Below are 10,864 nucleotides of genomic sequence, written 5' to 3'. Positions count from 1 at the left end.
CAGGAATCCATTTGATCTTTTTCTTTTTTCGCTTCATGGGTTTGAAATTGAAGTTTATATAATATGTATATTGCAGATACAATTATATATGTTTGCATGTATGGGTTGTTACATTCAGTGTTATAGATTCAGGGTGATACATTTGGATAATAAATGTAATAAAAGTGATGGCTTTTATTTTATTGTCGAATGTTATGTTTCTCGTCCTTAATCTTTTATAACCACAAAAAAATATTATTATTATTATTATTATTGTTGTTGTTGTTGTTGTTTCAATCTAATATTTTTTTTTCAACTGTTAAATTTATGCCTAAAATACTGAAACCCTAGTTAGGATTCAAATTGATGGCAAAGTTCCCTAAACCCTAGAGTTATTATATTTTTTTTGGGTCTAATTATATATATTGTAATTATTATTTGTGAAGATTTGGTGGATAAGTATAAGTATAAGTTGGTCTACGTGCTATATCCAACGCTAAATATAGGAACAAGAATCTGTAAGGACAAAGCTAACCAGATATGGTCACTGGTCGGTCAGTCTCAGACATGCACGTCACTTGTGGTGCGGAGGCTATATATATATATATGTTCTTTTATTTCTTTATTTTATTTTTGGTAAAGTAACGAACCCACCTCCACTTGCGGATATTACTTCTATATCTTTCCAATAAATTTTTTTTTTGCTGTCAGCATTTTCGAAATAACAATTTTGGAAGGGATAAAATAAAAATACATGTAGCCCATATATGTATATATATGTTTCAATTTTTTTTTTTGAAGAATATCAATTTTTAGAATTTTAATACAATTTATATTTTAAAGAAAAAAATATGCATTTATCTTCCAAAAAAATAAAAGTCAATGCGGTTCTTTTATTAAATACATTCGTTCGTGTCTAAAAAATTATTTACATTATTCAGTTTTATAATATTCTCATGACTGTTTTTGGCGTGTGATTAATTTCATCCGAAAGAAAGATCTCGTGGATCATCATCCATCACAAAGAAGAGAGAAATCTGATAACGAGACAAAAAAAAAACTGATTATGAATTCGCAAAACATAGTTAGTGATTCATTAATCGCGATTTCTTTTGTACTGTATATGAAATCATTGCTTAATCAATGACCATTAACAAAAACAAAGAAATTAATCAGTCTTATTCAAAACCAAAAAACGAACCAAAGAATGACACCCAAAAAAAAAGAGAGAAGAAAAGGGGGACATCCGTACGAAACCTTCAGCTCAGCCATTGATATGTAACTTTCTCATCTCCTGCTCTGTTTTCTCATGCGCCCTGAGTTTCAGCCATGGATGTTGCAGGCATTCTTGAGCAGAGGGTCGTTTCTCGGGTGCGAAATCTAGGATCGGACTGAGGAACTCTGCGAATTCCCGGGCTTCCGGTTCTGGAAACCTGTATTTATCGATCAGTAAACGTTCCAGTGTCCAGTATTTCAACCTTCGGATCCTCTTAAGGTCGCCATGTCTGTCGAAGAAATCCTTGGACCGAGCACCTCCAATGGCGATCTGCTTCAACGAGACATGTTAACGAATTTGGCATTACAATGGCTGGTTACATCTGTCTCTAGCCGAGAGCAACAGAGCATAAGAAAAAAGGTTTCAGGGGGAAGCCGAGATACCTTTCGAGGCATTTTCCCAAGGAGTTCCATCATACGAGCTAGGTGGTCCTCGTCTTCGCTGTAACCATTCCCGTCTTTCGGAGCAAATAGCATATCGCCTGTGGAAAGCTCGAAGGCAATACAACCAAATGACCACATATCGACGGAGAAAGAGTAACCCGACTGGAGAATTACTTCAGGCGCTCTGTACTGTCTCGTCTGAATCTCTTCCGCAAATTTCTTATCGGCCCAACATGCATTCCCAAAGTCCACGACTTTGCATCTCATATCAATCCCATCCATATTTCTTCCGGCCTTTGATGGAACTGCTTCAACTGTACCTACCATGGAACCCCTTCTTTCCGATATGTTGGCAACTGCCCTTCTCGCTCTCCTCTTCAGCTTCTTCTCAATCAGATTCATAGTCGTCCCACCACCTCCGTTTAGGTTTCCCTCTGGCCTTTCTAATATTGGTGTCAGTCCAGATCTGACGGGATCCTTGGCGGTGTCAATGGTGGAACAGAGAAGGATGTTTTCTGGTTTCAAGTCAGTGTGAATCATACCGAGTTCACGGTGCATATAATCTAGACTCGTGAGTATACATCTGCATATCTCCCGAACTTTATTCAATTCCAGTCCCTCGTAATGGTTATATTTGATCAGCCGGAGCAAGCTATCACCGAGAAATTCTAGTACCATGCATAAATGCTGTCCGTTAGGACCTGTATGCTTAAAGTGGTCAATCAAATGAACAACACACTTGGAATTGTCGGGGTCCCCGCCAGCAATAGCTGAAAGGAGTTCGATTTCGTGAAGTGCAGCTTGAGCAAATTGCTGGGCACTTTTCTGAATCTTCAGAGCAACGTAACTCTGCAAAATACATTTCACAAGAAGTTTGATATAAGCTGCTCGATGAGAAAATGGAAAAAACAAAAAAGTAGTCAAGCTGATGAAAGAACACAAAAGGAGGAGATAGCATATGACTAGGAGCTTCAATCAAGATATTAGTTCCAAATTTGGTGATGGGCATTTATGAAATATCATCTCTAACCGATACCGATCCTCCTAATTCTCCCTTTATCCACGTTCAATTCCCGGAAAGATGGAGAAAGTTCTCTCCCAACAACAATGTAAGGTAGATGGTACCCTAAAGGAATCCTTCCAACTTAGATGTAGAAACCCAAACCCAAACCCAAACCCAACAACGACAGGATCTCGAAAGAGCAAACACCAAAATTCAGCTTTCCTTGAGGAATTACCCACAAACAGACAATGGCTTTCTTCCTTACCCGAACAGCTAAGCTGGAAAATAACAGAACAAATTCCCAAATCTAGAATCATGATTCACCAGATTCAGGATTTTGCTTTTCCACAACATTAATTCATGAGAAGAAGAAAACGAATTGGCAAACCCAAGATCTTGCACCAAAATCCAGAGCATTGAATCCTGCAAGATGCGATTTTAGTGAAAAAAACACTTTTTTTCCCCACAGCAGTGTTTGAGTCATTTGATCCGATTTCGTTTTTGACACAGGAGCTCTCAGATAGATCATTACTAAGGAAAAAAAAAACAGATCAGAATCCGCACAAAAAGATCCAGAGAAATCGAACACATATAGGGTTGACCATAAGAAATCAAACTCTGCATAGAATCAGTCTATCACAAAGATCTCAAGGAACAGAGAAAGGAAGAGAAACATACGGAGGTGCGAGTGTCGTAGGCAAGCCAAACGGTGGAGAACTCGCCCCAACCAAGCTTTCTCTGGGCGATGTAACGGCCTCCGGCGAACGGATCGCCGAGTCTGACGGCGTGATATCCACCTTTACGGTACGAATCGAATCCCTCATCGTCTTCCTCTGATCCAGACGAGGATGAACACGACATATCTGTCTGTCTCTTTGCCTGTCGGAATTCAACCGCTTTGCTTGTTTTCTGTCGATTCGATCGTCAAAGTTTGGATCTTTGGAGAAGCCCTGGTCTAAAGGAGCTTCCTTTTTCCTAGTCCCCAAACAGAGAGAGAGAGAGAGAGAGAGAGAGAGAGAGAGAGAAGAGCACTCAGATTGCGTGTGGCCTTGAAACGCAAGACTCTCTCCACTTTTTGCTCCTCCTGTCTTTTTTTATTATTGATGGGAAATTCGAACTTTCCCATTTTTAAACAGTGGCTGATGTTCTATTCCCGTTCTGCCCTTCTCATCCCCCCTCTCTCAAGCTCTCTGCTTTTAACAGATTTTTGAAAAACACCGGAAAAAATGACAGAGACGGGTCAATGAACATAGCCATCTTTGCCAATCCTAGCCAGTATTCTTTAGAAGTGTTGAGCTCTGGTGTCAGTTGTCTGAATACGTAAGCTTTCAGTTCGGAAAGCATCGATCTTTAAGCTTATGTTTGGATGCAGATTCGATTGTCTCTGCCCTCAAGCTTCTGTTTCAATCATGTGCTGCAATAAGCTCTGTAAGCGGAAAGCCGCGCCCTCTGTTTTGGACCATGTTTCCTGGCTGAGATACAACAGAAGCGAACTCCACATCGAAGAATCGGGAATAATATCGTTTTCCACCATTTGTGAGAAGAGCTTCCATGCTTTCTGAGACTCTCCTTTCTCGAGCAATCCATCAAGCAATGGAGCGTAGCTTCCTCCATCCGGAACGCACCCTCTTTCAGCAATGTCTTCCATGAACTTCAAGGCACTCGTTACTTTCCCTTGCTTGCAGAACCCGATTATCAGAGCATTGAATGTTGATGCTTGAGGAGAACAGTCATGGCTGACCATATCATTTACAAGCTCAAGTGCCTCTTCCATGTAGCCTTCTTGAACGTATCTGTGAATCAAGCCATGGAAAACAAGGATATTTGGAAGACTTCCTTCTTCAATAATCTGATCATACACCAACTTTGCATCATCAACACTGCCTTTCTTGCAGAAGTTTAGTATCTTATAGCTCCTGTCAACAGCCCTAGGAAACAATTTCTCCATCCTGGACAGAAACTTCACTGCTTCCTCCCAACGATTCTCCCGGTAAAAGCCATACAAGATACTGTTGTACGGATCGATTCTTCCACCACGAACCCTTAAACTGTCCTGCATGATCTCTAAGATCTTTAAACCGTCATCCACCCTCCCTCCTGCAGACAGCCCACCGATCAACGTGTTGAATGTAGAAAAGTTCCGTATAATCGCATCCGTTTTCATATCGTTGAAACAGTCTAGTGCTGAATCCAACGATCCAATTTCACAAAACCCACGAATCAACGAGTTGTATGTCTCTGTATTTGGCAGACAGCCCTTTCTCTCCATCTCTTTCAAGAATCCTTGAGCAACTCTCGCTTTGCCTAGCGAGCAATAACCCTTTATAAAGGTGTTGCAAGCTACAACATCTATTTTACCGCCCTTGATTTCCACTCTCTCAAGAACATCAAGCGCCTCGGATACTCGCCCTTCATTACATAGAATTTCCATCACCTTAGTCACCGTGACAACATCGGGAACAAGACCTATACTGAAGCAGTTCTCCAACAGGACAAGAGACTGGATCAACTTCTGCTCATTGCAGTAAGCTGAGATCAAGATATTAAAGGTTACATCATTCGGCTCCTTCATCTCACTCATTAAACTCCTGCCTCTCCCGACCTTCCCGTTCTTGCAAAGAGCATGAATCAACGTGTTGTAGATCACAGTGTTTGGAGTAACACCCCGTGTCTTCATGATCTGAAGGAGCTTGAAACCATCACCAATCCTGTTCGTCAAGCAAAGTCCTTTCATCAAAATCCCATATGTATAGTCATCACCCTGAACTCCACTTGCCATCATCTTCCTTCTGAAAAACTCTCTGGCCAAGTCAATGTCTTCCTTGACCAGAACATCCAGAATCGAATTGAAAACACTTAGAGATGGTTTCATCCCAAATCTTGAAACCAGATCAACGACCTTGATCACATGTTTGATCATCCGAGCGCGGCTAAAGCCTCGTATGATGGTGATGAAGATGGCATCGTCAGGAGGCAAACCGATTGAACCAGGCATTTCGTCGAGCAGCTTGTAGACAGTTTCGAAGCGGCGAAAAACACAGAGCTTATGAATGAGGGCTCGGTAGGTGGAACGAGAATGGGTGAAACCCGGAAACTTTGACGCCCAGTCGAAGGTCTCGAGAGCCGCCGAAGCTGTCTTCTGGTCCAATATGAGACGAACCATGTGGTCGTGGCTTGGCGCCGAGAACGAAGACGGTGAGCAGAAACAACGCCTTAGAAGCCATGATCTCGTGGCGGGTATACGTCGAAGCATCGAAAGGTTCAAAATTCTCAGCATCAGAGGCAAATGTGTCAACTTGATACAATTTCAAGCGAGGCAAAGTTCAACGCTTTGTTTTCGGACATAAGAAGAAGAACACGAGTTCCAAGCCCTATTGGCAACAAGTTTCTGTCTTTCATCAAAGAACCATGTATGTTTGAGTTAGCAAGCATCCACTAAATACCCTTCTACCGATCAAACTTTGTGCCTTAATGGCATTTCTTTAATAACAAAATCTTGAGGACATTTTTTGAGTTCTCTGCAATCTTTAGCAAGAGATTCAAGCCTCAGACAGTATTTTCTCGGGACACTTCCCTAAATGTTTATCTGTGTGCTTGCTTACTTGATCAAAGTTCAAAACGATCAAAATCCATTTTCAGAGCAACAGCCATAAACTGTTGTCTCCGATTCTCCACATCCCACGAATGATTAGCTTTTTCAGAGAAATGTGGCAAGGTTGGTGAAAATTATGTCGGAAGCAAGAACCAGTAACCTGCAAGCAAGAGATACAACACTCAATACTATAATCTGAATCTCCATGTTCCCAATTCGAGGGTCTCTTGCCCAACTGCGAAGAAACAATCTCACACTAAGACAATTCTGATCAAAGATCATAGTTATTCCTCTCGAAACCGACATAGCAACACAAAGTTTCCATTTTTTTTTGAGTGTGCAAAGAACAGAACAAAGAGATCTGACAAAAAAACGCAACATTTCATCAGAACCTCTAATCCAAGTCCTTGACGATTTTGATCCCCATGGTATTCGCAGTACCGATAATAGACTTGCAAATGGACTCCAAGGGCATGTACTGACAGAACGGATCCGACTGCTTCACCTTCGCGATCTCGTAAACGTGCCTCACCGACAAGGTCGCCGCCTGAACGTGCCCGGCTCGACCACTCCCTTTCTCGACCCCTGCCGCTTTCTTCAGGTACCACGACACCTTCGGTGACTTCACCGTGAACTCGAACGTGTTGTCCTTGAATGCGGTGATCGTGACCGCCATCGGAGTGTCGGGCTTGTACTTCTGTGTACGGGCGTTGAAGTCCTTGCAAAACGCCATCAGATTCAGCCTGTACTGACCCAAAGCCGGACCCACCGGAGGAGCCGGTCGAGCTCCTCCGGCCGGAACCGTCAGCCGTATCGTCGCCGCCACCGGACGCCGAGTCAGGATCTCCTTCAGAGTCGCCATTGTTGGGGGTTTCGGAGATCGGCTTCTCTCTTCTCAATTTCCACTTTCCAGGATGCAGGGTTTTACGCCTTGAGTTTGGGCCTCTGGATTTGTGCATCTTGATATGGGCCTCCTTGTTTGGGCCTACTTATTTGGGTCTTTGGTTTAGACAAAAGGCCCATTTTAGATTATTGAATTTGGACTAAATCCCGGTTTAACATCGGTTTCGTCATCCCCGCCACCGCCGCAAGTGCATGCCGACGGTGACAGTAACAGCAGAAGCAGCAAGAAGAGGCGGCCGAGCCTGAGGAAGCAGCATCTCGGATCGGTAACATTCCGACATGGACGGAGATATGGGTATGTCGGGAAAGATAAACAGTGAACGACGGGGAACTCGGTCGAAGAAGAGATTTAAGAATCGGTTGCAGGAATCGGCCGAAACTCCAAACCTATCTCTACTGTAAAATTCTCAGCCTTTAGCCTCACTTTCATTCACGTGTATGGTGTGGTATGGGAAATTGGAATTTGTTATAGAAGCAGCGAGATCTGTTCGGTTTACGCTATCTATTTTCTTCTGCTAGTTTCTGTGTTCATCGCCGTATAGTCTTCATGATTTTAAACAAAGCTTCGTACAAATCTTTTGCTTTTTTTTTTTCTTTCTTATAATAGGTTACAAGAAATGCCCATCATTTTACTCTTATCCATGCCTCCTTATCGGCAAAAACGGCAGAGCGCCTTACACAGCTTGTGCTTAAATGTCTCCAAACAGATGGGAAGAGAATGGAATATGTTTCTTCACTGTCTCTGAATAGCAAAAGAACCAGAATCTTGTTGTGTCTAGAGAGAGTTGCAGGTTCTCTAGGATAACAAGGAGAGGAAGATTGTGGACCAAACAGTGAGGGCCAGAGCTGCAACTAAGTATGTCCATAGTAAGAGAACGGAGCACTCGTCTTGTCCCACATTGAACAGCTGTGTCATGGTACCTGTATCATTATCCCTCCCACGTTATCAAAGCTGTATCCTTTACAAACTTATCAAAAGAGTTACATGAATTGGCTGGCTGGGACTGACCGATATTCATGGCAGGTGGGACGGTAAACTGAAGCATCAAAGCATATTGAAACAAAGGATCTTCCGGGAGAAACCCGAGAATCTCAGCTGTTTTGACAACCCCTATACCGATAGCTGGGAGAATTATGTACCGAACACAGACAATCCCGGCTATTACAGGGGGTTTGATGGCTGAAGAACGTAACCCTTGTTGATTCAAAACCGCAACAGTCAATAACAGTAAAGGGTAAGTTTCTTCTTCTTGAAACAGAAAGGGAGTAGTTGAGCTGGTGTGATAAGGGTTTTACCTTGTAAGAGGTTGCCTCCAAGTATAATTGTCATGCCAGGAATCGTGCCATCTCTGCACATTCGATATCATTTATCAATTAACAGATGAAAATTTAGAATCAAGGCTGGGTTATGAACGAGATGATTACGATAACTACCCGAGTATTTTTGCTGTATCTTGGATTACTCGCAAAGGAGCATTGTCACCAATTATAAGATTTCTGAGCTGCACAACTGCACCGAACAGGAAACCAATCATCTGAAAGCAACAAAGTTGCCACCTTTAAGTCCTTGTTCGATCTTCGCAGTAAACTGTTAGTTTCAAACTAAGCGTTGCCGTGCTTTTTTTCTGTAAAAATGCACTCACAGCGCCAACTGTAGGTGGTGCAAGTAGCTCCTTCAGAATCTGCTGGAGGAACTCTAATCCCTTTCTCCAAAAGCCCTTTTCTTCCTCTTCCTTGACAGAGTCTTTTCTCACGGCATTGCTGCCTTCAGGTGAATCGAGGAGGCGGGTTTTGAGGTCAGACTCTAAGTCAGTATTGGATGGTTTGATTGCCGCCTCTTCAGATTCCTCAATGGCTTTGAATGTTGCAGCTGAACCTTTTATCAATCGGAATGTGTAAGTCCATATGTAGAAACCTCCTAGCTGCAGAAGCCACATATCGATTTGATTCACTCATTTTTCTCCTCACCCTCATAGTTACTTTGTTTTTTTACAGGAAAGGAGAACCATCATAATACATACCGCCATAGAGAAAGACGCGTACGAGAGTCCAAGGCTTCTGCAAACACTCCGGTTCCCGAAAGGACTCTTGTCCTCGCTGCAGATTGCCGGGACAAGTATTACTGGAAGGTTTCCCATGTTTCCTTCACCAGGAAATCATCGCCACAAGAAAACTGAGTGAGTACAGCTCCATCTTTCTCAAACAGGATCTAACATCAATCTCTATATATCCTAGGCATCACGGTTCAAATCCTGTTTCATTGCTCATGATCAAAGGATTTTATCCAGACATGTATGTTCTTGTTGGTTTTGTAGGGATTTCGATACCTGAAGAACAAGCAGCGATGACCAGACCTTCGAGATAAGGCACGGGTTTCAGAAGCTTAACAAGAATCCAACCAAGAATTCCTCCGATCAGGAAGGTAAGCCCCATGTTCACCGGCATAAACCACCTAATAATTTTATTTTTTTAAACCACGAATAGATACGGTCAAGCAATCCCTCCTCTCATGGTTTCCTCCATTAAAACCGACCAGTGAAGAAAGAGAGGCAGAACCTCGAGAGTTTACCATGATACCATGTCCTCGAGCGTGACCGTCTTTGCCAGATTAGCAAACATGAGGCAAGGCGCAAACGCTACAAACACTACCTACATTCATGATTCAAACTTTTTGTACTCAACCCATATTTCCAGAGATTCAGCATCAAACGATGAAGAGAGTAGAGACAGGTTGAGGCGTACCTTGTTCATGGAGTTGCGAGCTTCTACTGTGAGAAGTTTGCAGTAATCAGCCGCCATGAAAGCTCCCACAAGGCTCATGATCAGAACTTGGATCACTGGCATGGAAGCCACCTCTAACAATGACCAGAACCCCATCCCTTTTTATCTTTACAACCTTGGAGAAGAAGAAGACGAATAACTATGTGAAGAGAGCAACGTACGAAGTGCACACACGCATTCAGATTTCAGACATATATATATGCGTGTGTGTGTGTGTGTATATATAAAACCTAGAAGGAAGTGATGCATAGATACACACGCATTACGAATAATTTGAGAACTTTTTTGTTCCACGTGAAATTTCAATGATAAGGTGAGACATATGACATCAAGTCATTTCGTGGGGATTGTATTTTCTAATCAAAGGGATAAAAGATTGAGCAAGTTGCATCTTTGGTTTCTTCTTTTAAATTAAAAGTTTTTAAAAAAATGGAAAATGAGATTTAACATTTCATTTGATAAAGATACGGAAATTTCAATGCGTTATCCACGAATGTGATGTATTTGTGTATATACAATTGACAAACATATATACACCCACACCCACATGCATACATGCAAAGCTACGTGTGTGTACGTAGAATTTGTAAATGGAGATGAATCTATACGTACGGATGCAGAATCATAAGGATTTTTAATTTGATTTAATTAGTATTAACGAAAAGTGATGCAGATAAATACGTTTTCGTGTACTCATGCAGATGAGATGGAGAAGAGAACAGGAACAAATCCAGAAACCTGATGATGAGAGATCGATCGAGACATCTAAATATATAATCACATGTACATGTATGTATACATACATACATACATATATATATTGAATACACGCACGTTTATATGTCCTAAAACACAAACATATTTGTATACAAGTACCTCAACCATGCATGAACCTCAGACGATCTCTCTCTCTCTCTCTCTCTCTCTCTCTCTCTCCCTCCCCCTCG

At 42.0% G+C, this 10,864-nt stretch overlaps 4 protein-coding genes and 1 long non-coding RNA gene across 5 annotated transcripts; 1 reads left to right on the top strand and 4 right to left on the bottom strand.

Annotated features, from left to right (window-relative positions):
* Nucleotides 1-1,030: 1,030 nt before the first annotated feature.
* On the bottom strand, nucleotides 1,031-3,666 carry LOC104807424 (SRSF protein kinase 1-like). The gene is made up of 3 exons (XM_010532691.2): nucleotides 3,320-3,666; nucleotides 1,639-2,487; nucleotides 1,031-1,525 (listed from the first exon to the last, which is right to left on the bottom strand). Exons 1-3 carry the CDS (start codon nucleotides 3,500-3,502, stop codon nucleotides 1,244-1,246), a joined length of 1,314 nt encoding a protein of 437 aa, XP_010530993.1. The 5' UTR covers nucleotides 3,503-3,666; the 3' UTR covers nucleotides 1,031-1,243.
* Nucleotides 3,667-3,883: 217 nt separating this feature from the next.
* LOC104807423 (pentatricopeptide repeat-containing protein At2g17525, mitochondrial) lies at nucleotides 3,884-6,326 on the bottom strand. The gene has a single exon (XM_010532690.2). It carries the CDS (start codon nucleotides 5,916-5,918, stop codon nucleotides 4,032-4,034), a length of 1,887 nt encoding a protein of 628 aa, XP_010530992.1. The 5' UTR covers nucleotides 5,919-6,326; the 3' UTR covers nucleotides 3,884-4,031.
* Nucleotides 6,327-6,424: 98 nt separating this feature from the next.
* Nucleotides 6,425-7,149, bottom strand: LOC104807420 (54S ribosomal protein L19, mitochondrial). The gene has a single exon (XM_010532686.1). It carries the CDS (start codon nucleotides 7,093-7,095, stop codon nucleotides 6,628-6,630), a length of 468 nt encoding a protein of 155 aa, XP_010530988.1. The 5' UTR covers nucleotides 7,096-7,149; the 3' UTR covers nucleotides 6,425-6,627.
* Nucleotides 7,150-7,700: 551 nt separating this feature from the next.
* On the bottom strand, nucleotides 7,701-10,857 carry LOC104807422 (protein PIN-LIKES 5). Its single transcript, XM_010532688.2, has 10 exons — nucleotides 10,794-10,857; nucleotides 9,879-10,032; nucleotides 9,706-9,785; nucleotides 9,464-9,588; nucleotides 9,158-9,279; nucleotides 8,780-9,058; nucleotides 8,571-8,671; nucleotides 8,433-8,485; nucleotides 8,146-8,331; nucleotides 7,701-8,057 (listed from the first exon to the last, which is right to left on the bottom strand). Exons 2-10 carry the CDS (start codon nucleotides 10,011-10,013, stop codon nucleotides 7,933-7,935), a joined length of 1,206 nt encoding a protein of 401 aa, XP_010530990.1. The 5' UTR covers nucleotides 10,014-10,032; nucleotides 10,794-10,857; the 3' UTR covers nucleotides 7,701-7,932.
* Nucleotides 7,961-9,879, top strand: LOC104807421. Its single transcript, XR_770750.2, has 6 exons — nucleotides 7,961-8,053; nucleotides 8,161-8,371; nucleotides 8,908-9,031; nucleotides 9,132-9,313; nucleotides 9,452-9,558; nucleotides 9,673-9,879. It is a non-coding gene; the product is annotated as an uncharacterized LOC104807421 (long non-coding RNA).
* Nucleotides 10,858-10,864: the final 7 nt, after the last annotated feature.

Source organism: Tarenaya hassleriana, unplaced genomic scaffold (assembly GCF_000463585.1).
Source record: "Tarenaya hassleriana unplaced genomic scaffold, ASM46358v1 Cleome13, whole genome shotgun sequence".
NCBI classification, from domain to species: domain Eukaryota; kingdom Viridiplantae; phylum Streptophyta; class Magnoliopsida; order Brassicales; family Cleomaceae; genus Tarenaya; species Tarenaya hassleriana.
This window is presented reverse-complemented; position numbering and strand designations above follow the sequence as displayed.